The sequence below is a fragment of the Harpia harpyja genome, chromosome 19 (genome assembly GCF_026419915.1).
Source record: "Harpia harpyja isolate bHarHar1 chromosome 19, bHarHar1 primary haplotype, whole genome shotgun sequence".
Lineage (NCBI taxonomy): Eukaryota > Metazoa > Chordata > Aves > Accipitriformes > Accipitridae > Harpia > Harpia harpyja.
In genome coordinates, this window is record NC_068958.1 from 9,137,361 (window position 1) to 9,163,238 (window position 25,878).

The following is a 25,878-nucleotide window of genomic DNA, read 5'->3' on the forward strand; positions in this document are numbered from 1 at the left end:
TAAAACGAGTGTAGCACTCTGCTTTGTTGTGAAGTCTGCCTGGCTTTGCAATGCTCTTCAAATCACCTGAATAGGTCATGTTGCCCTTCTGCTCCTGCTGCAGCTTGCGGGGAAGAGAAGCGTGGTCCCTTCGCCCGTGTGACAGTCCTCCTCTGCCCCTCGGTGCCCACCCCGCTGTGCCGGGCTGCCCTCTGCCCTGCTCCGCTCCCAGCCCTCAACTTCTGCAGAGACTCAGAGTCAAAGAAAAAGTTGCAGTCGCTGCTGTCACCTGCACAGGGAAGAGGCCGTAGGGGTAGTTTTCCAAAAGTTAAATGTTTTCTCTTTGCACAAGCCTTATCTAGTACCATAAAGACTCCTGGGGCTGCTCCGCTGCCATGGCTTCTGCGTTTGAGGTGCTGCTGGCTGTCCTGGAAAAAGGCATCCCCACCCCAGCCTCGCTGGCTGATGCCTGCATCAAGGAGAAGAAAGCAGGAGGGAGGCAGGCAGGCTGGAGCTGACTGAGCACTTTCTCTCTTTTCCTGCGGGACTTGGGTTAAAATACCAGCAGAACCCACCCGGCCCCATCGCCACATGCCAGCTTGTGCTGCCCACTCGGGGACTGCGTGCTGCCACTGCAGGTGATGCCCGGTGCCTTGCCCGTGCCTTGCCCGTGCCTTGCCCGCCCGCACAGCTGCCTCCCTCGTGCTCCCTCAGCTGCTCTGAAAAATCAAGCAAGTGGTTATCGCACGCAGCAGCTCTTGCTCAGTAGCCTCTGGTTGTGTCATTAGACACTTCAGATCCGTTCAGGCTCCAAGCGAGGCTCTGGTGTCACCATGCAGGCAGCGATCTGCAGCGGCAGGCGATGGCACTCCAAGCACTGGCACTTCAGTTTAGCTGAGCTGTGCCTGGGCTTGAGGATTAAATAGGGTTTTTTTTCTTGCCCAAGTGCCTAGTGAAGGCTTTCAAAGGCAGTTTGCCTGGATGTGCGGTGGAAATAGACCCTCTAATGGTTTTAGTGGTCCTGCAGGAGCCAAGCCGGGGTTTTCAGACATGCTGGAGTTATGTGCAGGGCCGGGGCAGTGATGGAGGGATGCCCTGTGCGGCAGCGGGTGCGGGCTGGCACCCGGCGCAGGGCGGACCAGGTCCCTGCAGGGCTCAGGGCTGAGCAGAGTTGCCTGCTCTGATGCAGCAGATCTGCTGATCCCCTGTGCATCGCTGAATTTTCTGAGCCAGGACATCCCTACTGTCTTCATAAAAACCTGTCTCATTTAATCCATCCTTAAAACAGCGATGGGCCAGGGCTGGCAGTGTTGTGTGCCCGTTACCTGCAGAAAAACTTCCTCATCAAAGACATTGATTTCTTTGACAGGGATTAATAGCTGGACCATCAAAAACTGGTGTTTGTGCCTTTCAGATAGACTTTTTCTCCCCATTTATCAGTTCTGTATCTTGTTGGTTTTGAGGATCTGGAATAAGTGGGGAACAGAAGACTTTTGCAGCTTTGCTCATGCATCTCTACAGCAGCAATTTGCATGGACTGGCAGCTCTTTCTCTTGCGGCAAGAGGAAAGACTCAGCTCTTCCTTCGCCCTCGCACCTTCAGGTGCTCTTTCAAAAGTGAACCCTGTGTCTCTCTTGGGTGAGCCAGGAGGCTCCAGAGAAGTGGCAAAGCTTGAGCTTTTCAGTAAAACCCCAAAGCACCTCCAAAGCAAACTCCCGTGCCTTAATTGAGGAGTGGGGATTGGGGAAGAAGAGAGGGCTGCTAAACAAAATCTGGGCATCAAGGCACCGCATTCACACCCATCCCTCCTGCAAGCCTGCCCCTTCATCTCTGCAGGGTATGCAAGAGGGGCTCTGGTTCTTAAAGTCGCTTTCCTTCGCCCTTTTTTTAAATGATGGCTGCATCAGCCGGATGGATGGCACTGTCGAGGGGCTGCAGCTGAGCACCCCCGGTGCTGCTCCAAGCCTGGATGTCTCATCTCTCCGAGGAAGCTGCACCCAGGAGCGCTCTGCCACCTGCTCTTCCAGACCCAGCGTTTCTCATGCAAACCGAGATGACCCGTCGTGTTGAGCTGCGTGCAAGTAATTTCTATAGGATTGGCTTAACATGCAGTAGCGCCGTCTGCCTGCGCACGGTTGGCTTCCACTGCTGGTCAATGGGAGTCTCTGCTGACAAATAAAAATGGAATTGAATGGAAGGGAATTGAAAGTCAAAAGGGCCCTGTAATAATTTTAGAGTGCCTGAGGCGCCACGCTGAAGCCCTGGCATTATAAATAAGGGTAATGTACTAGAGACTGAATTGCAATCAAAGCAGCTGTAAGAACGTGGAGTGTGCGCTGAGCTTCTTTAAGGTGCGTGGAGTTAGATTATGATCTGTAGGCAGTGCAGGCAAATCAATATTTGCTCACCGACGTATGTAGGGACCCTAAAGCCTGTGATTAGAAAGGCTGAAGGGATGTGGGGAAGGTAAGATGAAGGCTCCAGAGCCAGGAGTGAGCGCGCTGTATTGGAGCAGCCCGACCCTCTGGTTGTCTCAAAATGTTTCCAGGGGCTGAACGGTGGAAGGGGCTGACTCTGTCCTCCCTGCTCACCGCGTCTCATCTCCTGGACCGTCTGTGTGATGATGCAGTCTGCTGACCTCTTGCTGCATTTCACAATAATTACATCTACCTAAAATACTCTGTTTAAAAAAAAAAAAACAAAACTCCTGTTTATGAATAAGGTTGGTGGGAGGATGGGAAGAATCCGAATGTCCTGGCTGAGTTCACTGTTCCTGACATGAACTGGAGTAAATCCAGTACTGTCACTGGGCCCGCGAGTGTTAACAGCGGCTCATGGCAAATTGCACGGGCTGCCCCAGAAGGGCTGGAGCCGAGTTGGAGGGTCAGGCAGGGATGTGTAAGGGTTGGCCTTGGTGCCTGCTGAAGCTGGGCAGATGCTGTGGGCCACCCTTGGGACAGCTGGTACAATGGCATGGCTTTAATAGCTCGATGGTGAGGCGTGATGGCAGGGAGGAGAGCGAGCGCTTCTTGAGTTGGGACTCACTGTTTGATTTCAAGTGCTGGTGGCTGAATTTACCAGCTCAATGCATTTATTCCCTTATATCCCTCTCAGCCACCATGGGCTGCGTGTGTCCTGCTTTGTGCCATGTGCAGGATGACAATCCCTTTTTCTGCAAAGGTGAATGGGCTTGGGAAGAACACCAGGTAAAGGGGTGCCATGTACCGCTGCGTTTTGGGTGCAGACATACCCACAAACCTTGCTCCCAACAAACTGCAGTGTGCAGGGAGAGTTTTACTGGTAAACGGGTGTAAATCTTCAAGCCCCTAAGCTGAGATGTATGTGGTGGGCTTCCAGCTCTTTGAGAAACCAGGGGTGCTGCTGTTGGTGAGGGAAGAGTGGCTGAGGTGCTTGGTGGCTCCTCGCTGTTGCCAAAAGCATTGACAAGCTTAGCCTGGGAGTCACCCCTGCATGGGGCAGAGTCTGTGCAAAGCCCTTCTCAGCATTTTCTGAAAAGTCTCCGGGAAGGATTTTTGGCCAAGGCACTGTGAAGGTGGGAACACCACCTTCTCGTCTCAGCTTTCTGTACTCGTGGTGCCCTACCAGCAGCGTGGGACGGGGCTGTGCGCTAGCTGGGTCTGAAGGTCGGATGTCCTGGGGCTGCACGGAGGCATGTAGTCTGCTCGCAGCGGTGACAGAGCAGGCGGTTGAGCCGGTGTTGTGCCTGTCACCTGCCTTCCATAGTGTGGGTGGTGAGGTGGTACCGACTGCGCCGTCCCTGCCGTGTGCTGGTTCTCCCTGGCAGCTCGGGGGGATGCTCTGCCCTGAGGTTGGTCTGCGGCCGCCCTCGCCCCTGTGCCCCTCCAGCCTGGCCGTGGGGAGAGGCAGGCCCTCCATCCGAACTGAGGAGGCTTTCTCATTTTTTGGGTTCCCGTTGAGCTTGGGATCTGCCTTCACCTTCAGTCGCGTTGCTCTGATTGTCAGGTACCCTTCGGTGGCAGCTCAGCTCTTACACGTCTGTGTGGTCTTTGAGGTGGCCGGTCCCAGGAGCACGCCCCAAACCTGGCTGCTTGTTATTCTCCTTCCAGGAAGTTTGAGCAAAGCCTAAAAATAGCCAAACCCACTTGACTGCAAATCCCATCTTGCCCTGGGGTGCCTGACATTTTGCCCATCCTACGTCAGATGCGCGATGCTGCTGGCAGGGCAAACGAGATGCAGAGCGAGTGCCCCAGCCTGCCCGCAGTGTTGGAGGGGTGCCCCAGGGACCACCCCAAGACCAAGGCTCCCTGAAGCCCTCCTCCATCCAGCACCATCCTCGGACACGCACCGTGTCCCAGCAGACACGCACGGCGCCGAAGCCACCCCTGAAATGCCCTGCAGGTGCAGCCCTGTGTTCCTCACAGACAGGGGCTTTGAAAAGAGATGATCAGAGCGAGCTTGTCATCTTTTTTTTCCACTACTTAAACTTCTGAGCGCCTCTATTACTTTTTATGCTCTGCAGCTGCGTTTGTGTGTTGCCCTAGGGAGTACCGTGGGGGGAGCAGAGGAGTAGATGTAGAAGGGAAGGAACATGTTAAAAAATGAGCAGAGGGGAAGGGGAAAAAAAAAAAAAAGATGAACTGAGCTAATGATTGGGATAAAAAAGCCCACCACATTGCCACCAAAAGACCCAAACCCTTAGAACTGTTAGGGCCTGTTTGACTGCAGAATAGTCCCCCGGGGAGCATGGGGGAAGCCCCATTACTAGAGTCATTTTGGAGCTAGTCTGCGCAGAGCGCGATAATCTATTCCGCAGGGAGCAATCCTGTGCTGGCAAGGGCACTGGGGAGAGCTCTCTGTTTATGACTTTCTGCATAAATTTGGTTTATTAGCATAAGTGGTAGCTAGCACCGAAGAATCTATAAACTAACACTTCACCGGAGGTTGGCGCCTCTGGAGAACATTAACTCCAAAGAGCCCCTGGACTAACAGCAGAAATGGGGCTGCAGGATTAGGGGTGACGCACGGGCAAGAAGAGGACGACACGGTCGTCAGTGCTGACTTTTTGTGCAAGATGGGATCGTGTTTCTGAGTGTGCCATAAAAGGAAATATAATCACAAAACAGATCTCCAGCTTTTCCTCTGCCAACAGATTAAGATGATGAGTTGTGCAGGTGAGCTGATAAAGTCTGGCTGCAGGGTGCAGGTCCTGCTGGGATGAAGCAGGTGGTGAGGAAAAAGGCAGGAGGAGCCTGGATCCGTGCACTGGAAATTACTCACAAGCTTCTCACCCGTCACACCAAGGATTTGGTCCTTGTAGTAAAGGTGTCCCAGGGTCTGAGCAGGGCTGGAGAGCGGAGAGGAGGGGAAGCGCGAGGAGGATTTGGTTGTCCAGGGAGGGGAACCGTGCAGGGATGAAGTGCCGTAAGCAAAATGGCTTATTTTAATAATGACCTTCAAGAATTAAATAAAAATACAATAATCATGGTAGATTAGCAAGAACAAGCCAATTAAATACAAAACAGGCTTTGTAAAACTCCATGACAGATAAGGCAGGGCTGCAACCTCCGGAATAACTGATGAATGTTGAAGCATTGCGTAAGGTCGGGGGGGGCTGGGGGAGCTAGTGAATATTTCGAGCCTGGCAGCCTGCCTTGGAGAAGGCAGAGGTGGAAAGGCTATCTCTGCCTGCTCTCTGCCTTCAGTAAAACAGAGCAGGAGGGGGTGGAGAGGAGGGAGGAGATGGGTAGGGCGGCCAGGAGCCCGAAGGCATGGAGTAACAATCCTCCAACTTTAATATCTGCTGTTTCATTTTATATTCATCATGTCAGCATAATCTGCTTTTATGGGAATCGTCTTGGTTCCCAACCAAATGCATTTAGGCCTTTTTGCTTTTAAGTTTGATTGTAATACATGTTGAAGACTTCAATGAAATGTTTATATGTAAGAATTATAGCAACAGTGAAGGGAAAAATGGAATTAGAGAATCAGTCGGAAGGGATCTTGCTGTGGTCGCTGCTGTCCCCTGCCTCCCCCCACCTTGTCCTGGGCGGGCGACCTTCTGATGGGCACGAGCCCAGGTTAGGGTCCGAGCCCCAGGAAGGGTTTTGTTTGGATTTCTTTTTTGATTTCCAAGGAAAACGTGGAAATTGTAGTTTTATGAGACCCAGAGCTGGAGGAAGGGCAGGAAAGGAGAAGGCGCTCTGTGCGCCCTTTTCATGAATTCAGACCATGGTTAGGTGATGTGAGGGGCTGCCGGGGGGGCAGTGCTGCCCCTGGGCTCAGCTGAGCTGCGTGATGGGAGACGAAGGGCAGGTGGGAAGAGTTGGGGCAGGCAGCCGGGTGAGGCTGGAGAGGAGATATCTCTGCTCCTGTCGCAGGAGGAACAGGGTCTTCTGGCCCTCTGCTCTGGGATGGAGAAACATGATTGCTTGTGGGCTTTGGATGGGGAGAAGGGGTCTGGCTGGCTGCTGTGAGGAAGGAGGACCCTCGTCATTGCTTCTCTGCTGTTGGGTGCAGTGAGCAGGTAGGAAGAAGGCATGGCAGATGTTTTGTGGTCTGCTTGGCTGTTTTACTAGGGTTTTACCCACGAAGCTGTGTTTGAACCCCATCTGAGAACTCCCCATCTGCTAGATGCTGAGATTTTAAATAGCTATAGACTACAAGTGCTTTTCCACTGCTGCCCATTTAAAACCTTAACTGTATCTCATTCTGTTTTGGTGCAGGAACACCCTTAATTTGTTCCAAAAGCATTTGAAAGCTCTGATAACAGGCAATCTTGCTGCAGACTATTGCATCCTTTCTGATGGACGGGCTATCGCTGCTGTAACTACCGTGTAGATAGTGGAGTGACAAATGCGTGTCCAGTGAAACACAGGCAGTATAATATTCATGTCAAGCATATGAGGCCAAGAAACTTCCCTGTGTTTGGATATTGAAGGGTTCAGCAGCTAACAGGGCTTGAAAAGGCTTTTTTTTTTTGTGTGAGCAGCAAATCTGATTGAAGGCTCATGATGTCCTGGCAATGCTGGGAGTAGTAATGGCCAGGTTTCCTGCAACACGGGCTGCAGGGGTGAAGAGCATATAGGTATTTGTAAATGTATGGTAAATGGTACCCAGGCTTGGCAAGTCAGCTTTCGTCAGAAATTGCCTCACTGCTGGGTTTGCTTAAAATTGTGAAATGAATGTTAAATTGAAGTTTCTACTTTTGGAAGAGACCTTTTGAAAATGAAACAGGCTTATCTTCAGTCTAGGCTAAAATCCAAAAAATTGCCTATATCTCAGAACTCCCCAGAAATGTTCTCTGTGATCCTTTTAAACATCCCATGAAAAAATGTGTTTGCAAGGGAAAAAATTTGGAGAAAGATTGACTTTGGAGGTTTTTTTTCCCTGCTTCCCTAATGTGATGTAGCCTTTGGGAACTGTAGCAGTGGGGTCCTGGTGGCACCCACATCAGGTCTGTGTGATATAACTTCCTTTCCTGAGCACTTTTGGAAAGGTTTGCTGCAGGGATGTGTGCGTGATGAGTGTGCGATACTGTAAATCATCCTTTCCTATGGGTGACTGTCCTTCTGAACAGAATTAAGATGGCTTTGCATAACCAGAGTCCTGCCTATTGATGCTTCTGTGCTGTCTTGTGGCCTGTTTGCCTCTGTGGAAGAGCTTGTGATATCTATCCCAAAGCTGAGTTAGTGCTTTTGCTCCTAAAAGTAGCATTTCTTGCAATTTTGATTAGGCAAGGAGATGCTTTTCAGTACAGACCTTTGAAGTATTGCTAGGAAGATGACTGCGATTAAGCAGGCCTGATATTTGTCTTGTTTTGTTCTTACTTTTACCACTATAAGAAACCTTCTGCTTTAGCCTCTTTGAAGGCGAGACACACAAGACTCATTTCATTAGATTCCCAGGTCTTGTGCAGGCTGCTGTCCTGCAGTGTGAGCCGCAGGGCTGGCTTGATTTACAGGGGAAAGACTGCAAGCAACACCTCTTGCTACTGATTTGCTCCAGCAAATGGCTATTTATATTAGAGGAGGGAAGGGATTATTAGGAGTGATCTCATTGCAATGACAGAGATATGACAGGGAGTTCACGCATCCCCTCCAAAGTGTGAGCGTGGGCTCTTGATGCATCCCATGCATGGTCAGGAGCTGTTTAGTTTTTCTCCTTTGAGTGCTCAGATGTGCATAGAGATTGGGGATAACGACCGGTGCTGTGCTAGGGAGGCAGAGATAATGAGCACAGCCCTCCAATTAGATTCAGGTGACAGTGCAGCTGGCTCAGGTATGTCAGTACTGTAATTAGCGAGGTGCTGAATCAGGGAGTTGGCAGTAACGGGGTAACCTTGTCCCTGCCCTCAGCTGGGCTGTGCAGCGAGGGGGCATCCTGCAGGACCAGGAGCTTGCTGCTGGAAAATGTATTGATTTCAGGGGTAAGAAAAATTATACCTGAAGGATTGAGAGGGGTTTTTTGCTGGGTTGGGACGTGAGTCTGTAGAAGTGGAAGTGCCTGGTCATGTAGCCTGCGTGGCTGCTCGTGAGCCAGCACCCAAGTGTCTTGAAGCATCTTGTCCTGAAAGGTGTGGGTAACCCTCAGGATGGCTTCAGCTGGGCTTGCTCCTTCCTTTGTCCCCACCAGGAGCTGGAACTGGATGTGCTTTTCCCCAGCTGGGTTCAGGAAAATGAAATGCAAAATGCCACCGCTGTTCCCTGGCTACTTTGCCTGCCCGGGAACAAGCCCCGTCCTCCCCGCTGACCCTCTGCGGCCGCGGTGGGGAGGAGGACCTTGTCTCTGTTCCCACCCTGGTGCCAGGGGAACCCGAACTCGTGCTGCCGGCCTTTCTGGAGCAGACACACGCCGCAGACTGCAGGTCACGGTCCATTACAGCCGGTCGCTCTTCCCAAACAGGAGGGAATTGAATTCGGGTCTCCCACAAAGCAGGTGATTGTCAAAGCCGTGGGCCCAGTGACTAAGAGGACCTGACTTGCTTCCCATTGCTTATATTGCAAATGGAAAAACAAACATAAAAAAAGAGGTGGTGGAAGGAGAAATATTTTGGCTCATTTTGCGCTAGTATTTTTTTTTCGGTTTTGATTTGGCTGCCAAACTGCCAAATCAGTTCTTTGCAGAGATCCGTTTAAAACTTGATGGGCAGCTGTGGAGCTGTCAGCACTCCTGCCTGTGTCTGCTGCTGCCTGGCCAAGGCAGGAGCTGCAGCTGAGGCTTGGAGCTGCTGGCTCTGGCTGTGCTGCGGCTCTGGGGCTGGCTTTTGGTTACGAGGTACCTGGATTGTCCAAGCCCCTCATCAGTCGGCTGTGGTGCCCTAAGTCAGGGGAAGCTGCCACAGGGGATGTGCGTGCTGGGATGCTGTAATCCTGGCTCCCAGGGTGCTTACGCTGTAAGTCAGGATCGGGTGGGATACAAAACTGACAGAATGCTGCAGAAGACGACTGACAGACGTGCAACCCCAAGGTTAATAGATATTTGTCAAGCCCGGTGGTTATCTCTTCTTGCCGGTGCTCATTAGTCTGTGCTGGGAACGTTCTTGTTAAATACAACTGTAGTGCTACCTCACAACCTGGAAGAAGGTTTCTGTTGTAAACGCCAGCAGAGCATGTACTGATGTCTGCGTTTTGGCTCGCTTGGCACCAAGTGTCCTCCCTCTGCCCTGTGCCAGGCAGCAAACCTCCCTTGGGCTTGGCTGCAGATCTCTAGGAGCTTCTTCCAGCCTTTTTTCTGGAAGAGCTGTAGGAGGTTAAAGGCACCTTGTGCAACATGTTATTTACTGTTGTTGCACATTTGATGGGCACTAAGTGCATGTGAGCACAGAGAGAGGCTTTGCATTAAGGCTGTTGGGCAAGATAAGAGACAGTGTGATAGCAGGATGGCAGAAGGGGGAGGAATCGGGGACTGCAGCTTACTGGGTTGGATAGGGAATGTTTCTTATGTCCTGCGAAAAATGTCAGTGCGATGGAGTTTTGGAGGGAAAAAAGGTAAAACTGGTATACTTGGAAAATGAGCCTGAAAAAATAAGTGAGAGAGCGAGCAAGGGCTGAAGGCAGCAAACCCCAAGTCTGGGGCGTGAAAAGCCCAATCCCTGGTTTGAGTGTGGGATTGCTTGGCTTTTGTGGGCAAACCGGAGCCGTGGAGAAGTGGCCCGTGGTTGCGGGGAGACACTGGCTCTGGAGCCTGGTGATTACTGCAGTTGCTTGAAACGTGGATTTTCTTTGGCAGGGAGAGATTCAGTCCTGGTCCTCAGGCCTTGCTGAAGCTGATCTTTCTAAAATGTGCAGCCATCACATCAACAACAACATTGATTTCTAGAAAGCTAGTCTAGAAATCCCAAGGCAGTTTGTAGCCCCTTGCTTTTTATTAAGGGAGACAACTGTTACTGTTCATATATGGGGGAAATAGCAGACAGAGGCCATAAAACAATGCTCAAGCTCATCCTGCAGATCAGAAGCAGTACTAGGGGTAAGATTCAAAAGTCCTGATTTCCAGGACCGCTAAGAATACCGCCTTTAAGCATCACAGAGAAAACTGATCCTCAGTTGTGTGTTTTGTCCCTGCAGAGATGTCGGGGACCGTGGCTGACATTTCGCTGGTGCACTGGAAGCAGCAGTGGCTGGAGAACGGCACCCTGTACTTCCATGTCTCCATGAGCAGCGCCGAGCAGCTCTCCCGGGCAACCCCCCCCAGCCTCCAGGAGCCTTCGGAGATAGTGGAGGAGCAGATGCACATTCTTCACATCTCAGTCATGGTGAGTCAAAGCTGCTAATGGCATCAGAGGGGACAGGGGACCCTGTGGGAGAGGATGGCGGCTGGCAGCCAGATCGTGGTGGGAGGGTGGTGATAAGGAGCAGGGTGGCAAGTCTGGTTTGCAAATGTTTGTGTCCCTTCTCGGTTGGGCCTCAAGAGGGAGAGATGTGTTTGAATGGGCCAGGAAAAAAAAAAAGTGGTTGGTCTTTTAAGAAAATGAAATAAAGTAAAGCAACAGACCATAGGGAAGAAGCTGTTGGGAGGGTGACAAAGCAGCTTGTGGTTCTTCCTGCCTTTGGCAGCTGGTGAGGTGTGTTAGTGCAGTATTTCTCCTCCTCGGTCTTGTGTTTGGGCATGTGCAAAGGCAAGATTTTTGGGCTTGGTCATTTTTTTCTGAAGCTTTCTGAAGCTGAATTTTGCCTATCAGGTGCATAAGGGCTGTAGCATGATCTTTCTTTTGCAAAGGACAAGCCTGACCTAAAAGTAAAAAGATGGTCCAGATGCTTTGAATATCTCTGTCTCAGGTGTTTATGTGACCTTTTATTAACAGATCATTTATGTGCTTTGTTGCCTTTTAAAATGCTTATTTCAGTATCTTATGAGGTGGTTGCCTATGTATTTGGATCTGGTCCATCATTCCTCTGTGCTTTAGAGCTCCATCTGTAAAACGGGACTAAATGTATTGTCCCTTAACTCCCATTGGGATAAACTATCCTGTCAATAAAAGAAAAAAAGAAGTTAGGCTTGTAGATCCTGTGTATATGTGTGTCATCTATTTGCCCCAAGAAAGTCTTTTACAGGATTGGGGATACCATTGAAGCAACCCTCTGCAAAAGGTGAATCTGTTCATCTCTTGGAATCTGTGTGTCATCTTCACGGCTTCTGTTCTTCGTTTTGGGAAGAGGAGCAGAGATGAAGGCTGCACAAAGCCTTTATTTTTTCCATTTGAACAAGTGGCTATTTAGCTTTTACAACTTAAATCTGGTTTTTTTGAGTGTCTCAGCCCTTGTCAGTGGGGCTTTAGATTGGGCACTAAGTGCATGTGAGCACAGAGAGAGGCTTTGCATTAAGGCTGTTGGGCAAGATAAGAGGCAGTGTGATAGCAGGATGGCAGAAGGGGGAGGAATCGGGGACTGCAGCTTACTGGGTTGGATAGGGAATGTTTCTTATGTCCTGCGAAAAATGTCAGTGCGATGGAGTTTTGGAGGGAAAAAAGGTAGAACTGGTATGCTTGGAAAATGAGCCTGAAAAAATAAGTGAGAGAGCGAGCAAGGGCTGAAGGCAGCAAACCCCAAGTCTGGGGCGTGAAAAGCCCAATCCCTGGTTTGAGTGTGGGATTGCTTGGCTTTTGTGGGCAAACCGGAGCCGTGGAGAAGTGGCCTGTGGTTGCGGGGAGACACTGGCTCTGGAGCCTGGTGATTACTGCAGTTGCTTGAAACGTGGATTTTCTTTGGCAGGGAGAGATTCAGTCCTGGTCCTCAGGCCTTGCTGAAGCTGATCTTTCTAAAAAACAATGTGATGATTGTAATGAATTGAAGCTTTGGAGAGAGAAATGAGTTTCTTTGAGAAATTCCTGCCCAGAGCCTTCATTTGCTGTACCTTGGAGTGCAGGAGCAGTGACGCTTGTGGGCTGGAGCTGAAGGCATCACCATGCATATCACAGAAGAAATGTTTTTGCACTCTAATCCAGGGTCAGCCAGTGAAGATATGCTTTGCCACATCTCACTGAAACCGATAGCATGGAAGCATCTGTGGCTTTGTTGTGAGAGTTAACTCATGCCCTGAGCCTTTCCTGCCCTTCTGCAAAAGCAAGGGCAAGACAGGAGAGAAACAAATGTTCCTCCTGCATGGAGTGAGCCGCTTTCTTTATAAATCCTGATAGTCCTTGTGACGGGAGCCAAGGTCCCAGGCAGGGATGTGGGTCCGGGACGGAGTCTGGGCTGCAGGTGTGTCCCTGGGGAGGCAGAAGCCTGCGTGTTTCTTCCCTGGGTCAGGATTGCAGTGCAGACTTGAAACTTTGCCCAGTTTTTTTAGAAAATTCATTAACTTTTTGAGTGAACCAGAGCCAAGTTTTGAGTTACTAGCAGAAGATAAATGTGTGTTTTGTTGGGTTTTTCCCCCTCAAGACCACATGGAGTTCTGTAGCTGAAGTAAAATAGGGCGAAAGTATTTGTTTCTTGGGTGAAATATTTCATCTGAGTCCCCAGGCTCTGCTCAAGCTTCTTTCCCACGCCTTTACCTTCCTCCCTGACCCCAGCTAAATCTCATCCCAGAGACCCCCCCATCACTCGAGCCCTCCTGCCTCCCCGGCAGTGTGTTTCCCCGGCTGTGCCGTGCTCGGCAGCCGCTGGATCCCAGCGTGGGGGGCTGTGTGCTACCCCCCTCCTGTCCTCCCCTGTGCCCTCCGTGTCCGTATCCCTTCTCCTGCCTCGAGATGCAGCTGGACGTCCCCGTCTCCTCCTTTCCAGCTTCTCAAATACTTCTGCTTCCTACCATAAAGCCCGATGTCTCCTGCATGCTCTCTATAGACTAAAGTACCATTACCGCTATGCAGGAGGAGTTTCAGCCCACCCCAGTGCTGCCTTGGCATTCAGGGTCTGCGGGCCCCGTTCATCATCAGCCCAGCATCTCGCTACGGGGGACAGGAGGAGACATGGGAAAGTGCTTCCTTCCATCTCCTTTAAGTGGCTGTAACACTTACTTTTACCTGTCTTCTCGTCCTCCAGCTGAGTTATAGAAAGCCGGGGAAGGTTTGCCTGGGGGATCTCGCTAATCCCGCGCTTACGGAGTACTCTGGCAAAGCTTTATTGGACAGCAAGACATCTCCAAGCTGAGCTCCCTCTGATGGGAATGTTGTTCTGGATTTGTGTAGAAGTTTATGACTTGGCTGGTTGCTCCTGCTCTGCCTCTAAAGCCAAGATCCCTTCTGTGCTGTGGGGGGGCTCCGGGGGGTGTGTGTAAATCCTGGGTTTACTCTTTCCAGTGATTTTGGTTGCTGGTGCAGAGCTTTCTGGTTTGGGGTGGGTTTGCTTTCAGTGCAGCAGGAAAGGAGCCACCAGTGTCCATGACCCCGTGGCCCTGGGACCACCATCTGCCCCCGCAAAAGCACTGGGTGACCATGACCCTCTTCACACCTCCCTTCCCAAGCTCAAGGGCATCTTTGACCGCAAAATAATACTTGATTCCCCCCTCCCCCTTTCCTCACTGTTTTTTCTTAGTCTCTCCCCAATGAGACATAACATTAATTACTGCAGTTAAAGGGAATTCAGTCTCTATTACTGTCTGCCACCCCTTTCCTCTTGGCTTGAGCATCTGAAATTTGTCTCCCAAATTAAAAGAAGGGAGAAAGGGGAAAAAACAAATATGCAAATGCTAGATTTTATTTATTTACCTTTTTTTTTTGTGTGTGCAGTGTCAAGTAGAAAGGAATCAATATTTTTGTCATTACGCCTGTTGTGTTTTTTCCCCATAATCTTAGCTGTCATTTGGGTTTAATTGTGTTGTTTCCTCTTGTGTGGAAGTAAATCTTATCTGTTTTGGATTAAAATTCAATGAAGGTCACAGCAGCTCGAAAACTTACCAGGCTGCAGCAATTAATGTTCATTTGGCTTTGATAAATTGGAATGTTCCCCACAATAGGACTGGAGTGGATTTCAGAAGCAATAATTCTTCCATTAACTCAATGATTCCCCGCGTGATGGAGCGTCTTGTCACTGCTCTGTTTGTCATCTGTCACTTCAAGGATCTGGGCATATGTGTGATATGATTTATCATGATTATTGGGGCTGCTTGTGTCAAAACATTTTAAACCACTAATTATTCCAGCCTTGTAAATTGCTGAATTTAACAAAATGTAAGAGATATTTTGTTGTTGTTGTTGTTCCTCACCATCTTGCGTCCCTGTTTAATTATTGCTCTGCATCGTGGTAAATTCAGACCTGGGGACGTGTCCAGCAGCGTTTGTCATAGATGGGGGCTTATTTGCTGGGCTCTAGGGAGGTGGAGGGGTGGCTGTGGGTAGGACAGGCATGTTTTATCTGTGCATTGACCTGCCTTGCAGACCTTCGTCAGGGCCATCGCACCCAGCGGCTCCTCCTGGCCCTGCGGGTGCCCGGGATGCGGGTTTGGGAAGAGGATGCAAAGCCGCATCCCGTCCTGCTGGCAAAGGAATGGGTTCTCCCGTAAGCCTGTGTGAGCGATGCTGGTAAAAGCCCTGGCTGTGGGAGATCAGAGCTGGGACCATGCCTGCCTGGTGTGTGGGTATGTAAACGAGCTATGCGCTGCCTCTGCTCCATCTCCAGCCGAAATAAGGTGGGCTCTTTTTGAGAACGGTAACAAGCAAAAAGCCTTGTTTCATCTTGTACCATCGCCTTGCAAGGGAGCGTTTTGGTGTCCGGAATAAAAGGTGACCAGACCTCATCAGGCTGCTTTTTTTATATTACTATTTTTTATTTTTAATGCCTACTTTCTGCTGGCTGTTACTGGCAGTAGACAAGTTAGCTGCTGGTTTCTAGGTCTCCCAGTGGATTTTTTTAGCTCTTATTTATACGAGTTTCCTTTTTTCTTCTTGTTCTTATGCATCCTGATGTTTCCCTAATGATCAGCTATTGGTGCTGTGCTCTGTCAGCCTGTGAGCTGGGTATAAAGTGTGCTCTTAAATGCTTCACTCTGATTTAGCATCCTGCTCCAAAGTGGAGCTGGGGAGGGGTCCTGAGGGGCCCGATGCACCGCGCAGGTGGGTCCCGGTGAGCACGGTTTCTCGTGGCTGCCTCGGGCTGAGGCAGCTCTCTAGTTTCTTAAGCACTGCAGGAATATCCAAGAGCATGTGAGGTTTTAGGAGCTGCTGCTTCTCCTTTCTGAAGCTGCTGTCACCCAGCGAGGGCCATGACAAACACATACTCTTGCCCCCCCCCTTTTTTTTTTTCTTTTTTGCTGTGCTCTGTGACCCATATCACAACTCTCCCTCCCTCCCTGCTCCACTGCCCGTGTTTCCTCGTGGAGCCTGTGTCTCATTAGGCTCTCGGCTTTCAGCTTGGGTGCACAAAGCATCGTGTGTGGGTGGCATCGTGCTGGTCCTGCACAGTTGTTGGGGTGCGATGGCAGCCGTACCCGGTGGGATGAGCCCTTCGGTGCCTCGGCTGCCCTGAACACAGCATCTATCCAGCGTGTTGGACGGGATGGTGAGGTCTTCTCCAAACTGCGTAAGCCCGATTGCCTTTATCTGCATGTGCCGGCAGGGATTATTCTCCTTCCCATAGATGGATATAATGTCATACCAGTGCAACCGGGCTTATCGTGGCGTGCACGGGAGGGGAGAGGAGGCTGAAACCCTTGCAGAGCTGGGGCGAGTCCCATCCTCCCCAGCAAACAGCTGTCTGAGGGATCGCTCCAGGTCTCGCGGGCTTCGGACACATCCACGTGCGGGCTTCTTCAGCTCTGGCGTTCCTCTCTGCTTGGCCATCATTTGAGTGGTGGCTCCTTTTCCTACCCAGCGGTATTTTGTCCTCCTTGGTGCAAAACCTCCCAATGGATTTACTTCCCTCCCGACTGTGTGATTGCAGCTTGCATGGTGGCTTGTGTCCTGTGGGATGGCTGACTGCTCCGGTGGAGCTGGGTGCTCCAGTGGATGTAAAATGTTGCTTGAGCCTTACTCTGGCTCCTTGCAGTGTGTCTTGCTGATGGCAGCATTAGAGTTCCTGTCTGCCAGCTCATTTGGGGGGAAATAAAATGGTGTAACATAAGTAATGAGGTAGTGAAGAAGGCTCAACATCTGTGTCGTCATTTCAGCACCAGGAGGTCAACCAGATTCATAAAACATGCACTTCCAGCTTGTGATATGTTTAGGAATTAATTAAGGTAGGGAGAGAATTGCTGCTGCAGCAGATATCCTTATCTGAAAGGTATTCAAAAGCTAAATTGATCTCCAATGGGCTGTTTTTATTAAAAAACAAAACCAAAAAGAAAAGCCCTAGAACCCCAGGAGCTGGATTCAGCGTGTCCCTGTATGAGAATTACATCCTCGCTCCTCGCGTATGGTGAGAGGAAAAGGAGGTGCCCACCCCAACGTGCAGATGGACTGAGCATCCCCAAACCCCCAGGAGGCAGATGGGAGCCGCGGGGTCTGTCCTGATGACAGACCAAGCCGTTGGCATCTTGCCCAGAGCAGTGTCCCATCAGCAGTTGGACCCGCTCTGCTGAAGGTGGCCCTAAGCTCTTCCCTGAGCTGCTTTGAGGTGGCCAAAAGGGGCTGGCGAGACCTTTGCTGGGTCTAGTGGCCCAAGGCAGTAGGGCTGAGTGCTTGCAAGACTGTTGGTTTGGGGACTGGAGCTCAGCACAGCTGGAAGCTGAACTTCACCCTAATAACCTTTACCTGCCCAGTGCTGTCTGGGGCACCTTGGACATGGTAATGAAGTTGTGTGCGTGCACTTCAACTGGTGTTGGGGGGGGGGCGCTGCTGGTGAGCGAAGCTAGGAGCAAGCCTCCCGGTCCTCTCGCCCCGACGCTGTCGGTCGTTTCTGCTCTTTCCCAGGGTGGGGATATCCTTCGGCTTCAAGTTTCATTTCCATAATGTGCCACTAACCAACTTTTTGTAGGCTGGGAGAAGCAGCCTCTTTCATTCACTCTCCCCCTCTTCTCTGCTCTCCTCCTCCTTTGCAGCGACGACATAAAACAGGGACTAAATGTAGTTAACGATGTGCTCTTGTATTTAGGGAATTCATTTTGGGTGGATTTGTCTTTAAAGTGTCACTTTTGTGACAATGACACCTGTTATGTTAATAATTTTTCACTAATCTCTCTCTGTTTTCTACCTTAGCTACTGTGAATACATTAGACATTTTATAGCTTTCTATCTAGCAGATTTTTCCCCCCCCCCACTGTGTTAAAATATGTAACTGGAGTGCTTGATTTGCATCACTGATAAAGCAAGACTGAATAAATACTCTTAGCTCATCCGAACTGAGCAGAAAACTAACTTTTCTTATGTCATCCCCAGAGCAATCAAAGTTGGTGTTGGGGGGAAAAGCAGCCATAGGAAGTGCTTGGGAGGGGTTTGCTTTTTGCAGATGGCATCGAATGCGTGGGAGGGATCTGCAGCCTTAGAAAATTCCCAACCTCAATGTGCTGAGAAAAGAAGATGTCTGGAGGGGAAAAAGTAAAAGCTCGCATTGGAAAGGTGGCTGGTATAGTCACGAGGTGCTAGAGCTGGAAGGGGGATGCTGAAGTGGTGAGGAAATGGAGAAAAACTACAGAAGGAAGGTTTTGGAAATGGGGTGAGGAGCATCGGAGCAGCGTTAGCTCATGGCTCAAGGTGGGACATGCAACAAGGCGTCGTGTGCGTCTGCCTTCGCCCCCGTGGTGGGTCCCTCCATGCTGCTGGTGACAGCAAGACATGTATTTTTATCGCGCGGTGCACTGGGCTGCGCAGGGAGTTTGCTGATTTCGGATTCTTGTCTTGAACTTGTTCCCTTCCTTCCTCCTCCTCGCTCTTCCCCTTCCCACCATCTGTCTGGGAGAAATACTTGCGCATCTACAGCACCGCGGGGTGTAGCTGGTAGTTTGACCTTTTCTCGGTGTTTTTTCTCTCAGCCTGGGCGAAGCAGATGGAAAAGCCAGGCTTTGGTGCGGTAGCTCTGCCTTGGCTCCTGGTTTGCAGACCGGTCGGAGAGGAAGGACTGTCCCAGTCCCATGCACGTCGGGTCTCACTGAGCTGCTGGGCTCCTGGAGAGAGCAGTTCCACGTGGGAGCCCCATGCTAATCCTGTGTGTAAAGTGCCGGGAGTGTTTGATCAGTACCTTTGAAACATTGACATAAACACAGAAATGCTTTGCAGCTACCAGCCTAGGTCTAATAGCTTTAAGCTGCCGGGCTCAAAACTACCTATGGCATTAAAATTGTCACGAAACATTAATCCAGGAAAACTCCTGTGGATGCTGACTTCTCTGGGAGGTGCGGTGGTGCCTGGGGGTGGCTGGCCCCTGGCTCCAAGGTAATTGCTTATGATGGAGAGTATTTTCCTGGGCTGCAGACCTCGCACCGCCTGCCTCGGGGAGCTCCTCGGCCGGTGACAGGGATGCCAGCAGGGTGTAGGGTGGTGTCCCCTTGCTGGTGAGGCTGGGCTGTGCTGGGGCACGGCGGGGGATGCCCAGCATGCTCTTTACCTCCCTGCAGCAGTAGTGTTATCTCCGGCTTTCTGTCGGTACAACGCGGGCTCTGACCCTGGGGACACGGGGAGGAGGCGCTGGGTGATGCTTCTCGCCCTGGGGTTTGCTTTTTCTGTTTCAGCTGCGAGGGAGAGCCCAGGGGCTTGAAGGCTGGATTGGTCTTCAGACAAGGAGTGAAATGTCTTATTTCTTTCTTCAAACCTTGTGTTATCTGCAGATCTTACTTTTCTCGGTAGTTATTCTTGTTTGAGTGCAAGTTAGAAATGTTTTAATCAGTTAAAATGTTGTCGGTATCTGGAGTTGGCTCATGTAAAGGTGAACTGTGATGAACCTGATGCAGAATAGCTGAAAGGTGGTTGTGAAAGATTTTACATTACAGCACTACAAAAGACTGAATTTTCATTTGGTTGGCAAATCCCGAAGATGGGAGTAAGTGTTAATGACAGGATGAAATGCAATATCGTATTTGTCCCCAGAAATATGATGTTTGCTTTTAGTTTGGGCTTTTTTCCTTCCATTTAAAAATAAATTGGACTTAGTTTCACAAGGCAATGCTATACTGTGAAAAGGCAGAGCGCTTTTTGTTCAGGAAAGTGTCAGAATGAAATGTTTCTACTCTTCAACACTTTCAGTATCCACCCCAAAACCACTTGTGCTTTAGTTTCAGCTGATGTGAAACTGTCTGAGCAGATAAACCATTCTTTGAAAAACTTTGCCAAGCTCTCCGTGGAGTAACTGTGCCCAACCCAGAGGAGATGCGGTGCCGTGAGGGAAGGCGGTGGGGGTCTGATGATCACCTGCCAAGTGTCTCCAGCCTCTGCAGTGCCTGGCCTTGGTGAAGGGGATGCTCAAACACCTGCCAGCATGAAATAGGGGGAGGAAGCTCAGGCATACGTGATTTTCTCTGATCATCATAAGGCCGCTAATATAGCGGAGGACTTTTTTTATGTGCGTGTCTGGATCTTGCTGCTGTAGGAAGTTGGGCAAAATTCCCACCGGCTTAATTGGGAGCAACATCAGGCCAAGTGTGCTTATTTTTACCTGTCACTGCTCCCACTCCGCCTCCTCCCTCCCACCTCCATCCCTGCGGACAAGAGGGAGCGAGCTCCGTTTCAGCCTGCAAAAGGTCTCCGCCAGCTCCAAGCAGAAGCCTTGTGTTCACAATGTGCAGCAAAGGAAAAGGGGGGGGGAGTAATTGTGCTTATTTTCAAAATCCAATTATCTAAAACGGCAGGAAAATAATTATTTTTGGAGGGAGCTGTTTGGCCTGGCTGGGCTTTGCCCTGGGTGGGAGCTCCCCGGGGCTGGGCTGGATTCGTTATGGCAGCGGCTGGAGAGGGAGTGAGCGGGAGCGTCAGCCCCAGCTCTGCTGGGAAACACTCGGCTTTCAGGGCCTTGGCACTTTACTCATTGTGTTGCATTTTATCCAACAGGGAAACTGGTTGTTTTCCCTTGGCAGAGAAGCTCACTTTTTTTTCTTTTTTTTTTTTTTTTTTTCCCCCCTCTCTTTTTCTGGCTGGGGAGTCAAGAAACCTGCCTGCCAAGAGGATGGCAGCAAAGCTGGCTGATGCTTTAGCAATATCAGGTATCTCTGTTTCGCTTCCTAGAGGCGTATCTGGTTAGGAACTCATCGCCAACCACGCCTTAGGCAAGCTTGAGTTCTCCTGCTGTTCTGGGCATGGTTTTCCTCATTGCACCAAGCTCATGAGCTCAGGGTGAAACCAAGGTGGTGACGGCCGCGATTGCTAGGGGAGCAGAGAGCAGCCCTGGTGCTGAATTTGCTGGTTCTTTTGCAAATGTTGGAGTGTTTTGGGAGCATCGTTCTGCAGAGGTCTGCGTTGGGGGGGTGGGTTAGATAAGGCAGAAGTAAAGGGACGGGCAGCCCCATGTGGGTGCTGTGAGCTGCAGCTGTCAGCAGCGTGAAATTGCAGCGGGAGGAACGACTGGATGGAGGACGCTGGTTAATGCCCCAAAGGGAACCTCTCGCTACGATTAAGCTGCAGGTTTTGCTTGGCCTCTCCTGGAGATCCATCATTATTCACGCCAGCACCGGGCCTGTCAGGCTCCCTCTGCCGCAGAAATTAATGATTTGAACTCGCCGACCAGCTCGCGCGCCGGGATGCAGCTCGGCGAGGCAGGCGAGGGCTCTGCAGGGCGACAGTGGAGCGGGGTACTGGGGACCCGATCCCACACTGCATCCCTGGGATGGCTGGGACCTCGGGGACGGCGAGGGCAGGGCAGCCGCTTCTCCCACCACCATTCCTCGTGGTGGGTGCTTGGGATGCGTAGCTGTTTAGACACTGTCCCCTGCACCCTCTCAGGACCCTGCGGGTTCGGCACATCTGCAACCCCCTTGGAAAATGGTCCTTTGGCTGTGTGCAGCCTTATGCGGTTGAGAGATGACGGGGATGAATATTGGGGTGCTGGTTTCGGAGAGCACCGTGGTGATGGAGTGGTGTGCTGCCAGCCATCCGTGGTGCGGGATTAGGTAAGGAAGAGGCTCATTTACAAACTGCAAACAAAAGCAATGATTGCTGCAAAGCTTATAGAAACAAACAGAAATGAGACAACAGCTCCAGGTACGTTGACCTATTGCTTGAATTAGTGCCAAGGATTCCTCTCGCCCCGCAGCATCCAGCTAACAAGCTGCGAGATGCCTCTCGGCTGCGCGGCTGAGGATCCAGTTATCAAATAAGGTTTGTACCCTTAGGCTGAGGTTATGGGAGTGGATGTGGATGTGGCCGTGCCCTCCCTGGTTGGGGAAGAGTGTAGGCTGCCGGTGAAAGCTTTTCTGCCCACCTTAAGTACGCTGCGAGGAGGGGCTGGTGCTGTCTTTGGCTGCAGCTCCCAGAGCCTGGGGTGACACAGCCAGCTTGTCACTGGTCCTGTTTCACACCAAACATCTTGAGAATCAGTTGCCTGGGCATGCTGGTTGGGCTGATAGATCTTAGCTCCCTCTTTGAGGGCTACGTTGACCTTGACTCAAGGCATCCTCAGGACTGGTTTGGGGCCACCCTTTTCCCAGATCTATCTGGAACGCTCGTGGCTTGTGCTGGGATGAATGCTGCAGCACTAGCTGTAGTGCGGAGCAGTTTTCAGTTCTCTGCTCCCTCTCTGTGTACTTGAACCGTCTCTGCCACGCAGCCCGGCTCATTCTCTGCTTGTCTGGGGGCCGAGGGGAGGAGGAGGAGTCAGCCAGGTTGTTCTAGTAGCTGCTGCTTAATCCTGGGAATTGGGGAATAACCTTGCCAAACCAGAGGAGTGAAGTGACCTGATTCTTCTCCCCACTCTACCCTGTGCTCCTTGGAAGGGAGGAACGAGCTGGGCTGTTTGCTGGCTTGTGTTTCCCCTGCCCCCCCTACGGCAGGGAGGTGGGGGTTTGCGTGAGCATTTCAACAGCCTGCGTGTGGTCTGCAGGGACGGCCGAGGCTGGGGTTAGGCAGAGACACAGACATGGACAGAATTTTCAAGCAAGCTGCTCCTGCCTTAGGATACTGACTGCTTTGGATTCGGCTGCCACAGTCCCTGTCTACCCCACCCTGGACCTCGGACCCCTCCCTAGCTGCCAGCCCCAGCGTCCCACACCGCTGCCAGGCAGAGCCTTCCCTGCGGGGGCTGAGGATGAGCCGTTCCCAGTGGCGTGGAAGTGCCCTTCCCCAGCCAAGGTGGGTTGGGGTGAAACATCGACCTGGGCAGCCGCAGACCCTTGAAGGGCGTATGTCCTTGCCTGTGGGCACCCTGGCTGGCCTTGGCTGCATGGCTGGTGCCACGTGGCAGGAGGTAGTCCTGGGTGGAGGTGACCCACGTTGGCTTCGGGCCACTTGTGCTCTGCAGACCACTATAATACCAAGATCCTGGCTTTGCGACGGGAAGCATTGTGTACGTGTGAGCAGGCTGCTCTGCTCCTGGGGCTGGCTCGAGCTTTCCAGGCATTGCACGGGGTACCTGAACCTGTAGAGGTACATGGTGCTCAGCTTGCCAACGTGATGCACAGCGATGGGAAGAGCGGCTTTAATGATGAAGCCGCGTGCTGTGTATCTCTTTGCCAACCACTGTTTTAAAGTGATTTCAGTTTACCTGACGATGCCTTGCCTGTTTTCTGGGTGTCTCAGCTGACATACCATCTCTCGCCGCGCTCCCTTTCCGTGCTGGCGTGCTTTCCCATCACCCGTTCTGCTGCAGCGGCTGGGTGGGGGCTATATGTCCCTCCTCAGGTAAACCCACCCTGTTCAATAGCGGGTTCTGCCCTGCAGCTGGGGACAGAGCTGTCAATTGCACAGGGGGGTCTGTGTGCGTGTGCTGTGCTCGGGTTGCTCCTGGGCTGGCTGGGTGGGGTTGTCCCCTTGCTCTCGCGATCGGTCTCCTTCCTTTCTTCTCCCTTGAAAAATAGACAATTAAACATTGGATTCACCCTCTCTTTCCCCGAGAAGCCACTGCTCCTGGCTGCAATGCTCCAGCCACAGAGGGTTTTGCCCTCTGGGTGCTGGCGAGCTCCCTCCTGCCGCAGCATCCTCAGCAGAGCGGTCACCTCCGTGGGGACTGCTGCGTATGCCAGGGAGGGGAGAGGAGGCTTCCCACCACCCTGCCTTTTTGGGTCATGACATTTTGAGGCAAAATCCCTCTATTTCACCCCTGTGCACTGAAGCTTATCGGCAGAGCTGTGCACCCAGCAGCACTAATCTCTGTAGGCTTGCTGGGGCGAGGGCACTGGGGAGGGTGCGGATGCCTCCTTGGGAGGTGGAGGCCCTGCTTTTGGGGGCTCCGTACAGAAGTGTGGGGTGCAGGGGGGCAGTGGAAAATGCAGCTGCTCCCTCCTGCCTGTGGAGGTGGATGTGGGAGCCCTGCTTTCCCCATGCTGGCTGGAGGATGTGGGGAGGGTGATGGCTTTGCCCTGGCCACCAAGCAAAGCAATGGACCCAGGTTGCGTCCACTCACCTCTTGCCACAGCTCTGTCCCCTCGGCTCGGCCACGTTTCCCTTAGGAAAACAAGTAGTGTGGTTTTTTTCTTTCCTTTTTAAATGGCCACTTTTCACTTTTTTTCATGCTTTTCCTCCTTGGCATGCAGGTCGGCAGGGGGAGGGAGCCTTCAGCTAAGCTCTCCATCACATGTCCCTTGTTTTTTGTGTGTTATTTTTTCCCCACTGCTGCCCTTGCCAAGGGAAGGACATTGTATAGCCGCTGAGACTGGCAGGGGCAGTAATGCTGCCTGCCAATAGCCTCAATGTCTGAAAAGGCTTAGGAAATCCAAGCTCTAAATTAGCTCCCAAATCATCTTCTTCCCTTTCTCTGGTTAGAACACCCTGCAGAGCAAGGCTGAGCTCCCCTTTTGTCGCTGGGCTCCCCGGCGAGGGGCTGGCTTTGTAGTGGTGCTGGGGGGGGCTTTGCCTGGAGAGCGCAGTGTGACGGTCCCATGGGGATCCTTGGCACGGCATGGCTCAAAGCGAGCTGAAGCACCGTGGGAAGTGGTGGGGGGCAAATTTCTGGCATCCCTCCTCCCAACCTTTGCCACCCCGTCCCCCTGCCCAGCTTCCTCCCCGTATAACCGCTTACGCAGCGCTCGCTTGGCAAGCGTGTTGGGGTTCTCGGCTGCGGTGCTGGAGGGAGCGGGAGGGGAAGCATGGAGCTGATGGATGGCTGCTGAAAGCCTCTCCGGGGAGGCAGGAGGCCCAGCCTGCGTTTGCCCCGGGGATGCTGCCGAGAGCGGCCAAGGTCATGGCATCGCTGGCGGTGCTTACAGCCGGGACACCTGGGGCTGGATGAAGCGGGAGGCGGCGGCGTGCTGGCTGCGTATCTGTCGGAGAAGGGGACAACCTGTGCTGTGTCCAGCTGTTCCCCTGCCCAGCACCTCGTTCCTGCCCTTGCCAGGTCAGTCGGTGAAGGCAGCGGCTGCTTCTGCAGCGCTGTGAGACGGGAGCGGGCAGCGGCTCCGCGTCCCTGCGCTCTGCGCTAGCAGGATGTCTGCAGGGCAACTTTTTTCCCAGGGCCCTCGGTGAGAGGTGGTTTTGCGGCAGCTGAGCTCGGGGAGCAGCTTTGCTCGGCAATGCCGCCGTGTTTCGGCATGGCTGTGTTGTGGGGCTTCGTCTTTTGCTTCTGCTTTCTCCTCTCAAGAGGGAGAAATGGAAAGGGCTCAGCTTTGCTGTCTCCCCTGGAAATTCAGGCTTCAGCTCTGCAAATGCCCGGCGGTTCAACACTCCCACTGGCACTCCAGCCCTCACCACCGAATACAAATTGTTCTTTAAATGTCTCCAGCAACTCTCTGTAGGTAGCTTTTGGCGCTGAGGTGCTGCGAACAGAGTGCAGGCATCGCATCTGATGTGCTCTCCTAACCCCAAACCATCCCAGGAAGGGCTCCTGCGCCTTGTGCTTTGGGGCTCTCGGTGTCCCGCCTGGTTTGCCTGTGGGTGAGGAAGGTGATCCTTCCCTGGAGGGCTGAGCATCACCAGGGTATGTTGCTGAGGCTCGGCGAGGGAGGCAGCGAGGCTGGGCTGCCACCACGAGCATTGCTCTCTCTCCGGGCCCTCGGAGGTGGCACGTGCGTGGGAGAGAGTGCGAGCTCTGCGGAGCAGCCTCAGGCGTTGAAGTCTGCCCGCTTCATCCTAGCGGTAGGTATCTTGGGAAATAGCAGAGGAAAATTCCACTTCTACGGGCATGTAGCTTGGTTTTTGTATTTTTATTTTTTTTTTTAAAGGCTCTGTCAAGCTCCTGCTGTCTCTCCCCTTCCCCATGCTATGCAGCCAGCTCTGAAGCAGAAATGATATTTTCTGCCAATGCAATGATTAGCCTTTCCGCTAATGACCCAAGAACAGTGTCCAAAATAAATGAGCCCAACCTGCTCATCTTATTAGCCAAATGATTGCAAAGAAAGAAGAAATATCTGCAAAAACCACTTAGGCAGCTGGAATTTGGAAGCGTAGTGGAGTCATTGCTCAAAGTATGAAGAGGAGCCATATGTCTTCAAAAAGCTGGTCCTCTCCGAGAGCGGGGAGAGCCCCTGCATTATCGG

The 25,878-nt window shown here is 51.9% G+C and overlaps 1 protein-coding gene across 2 annotated transcripts in view; it reads left to right on the forward strand.

The window, feature by feature from the left end:
* ASTN2 (astrotactin 2) overlaps positions 1-25,878 on the forward strand; it is a 361,642-nt gene that overhangs the window by 46,967 nt on the left and 288,797 nt on the right. For both annotated transcript variants that reach the window (XM_052814689.1, XM_052814688.1), the window contains exon 2: positions 10,527-10,714. In XM_052814689.1, coding sequence (XP_052670649.1) covers positions 10,527-10,714 — 188 coding nt within the window. The remainder of the gene's footprint in view (positions 1-10,526; positions 10,715-25,878) is intronic.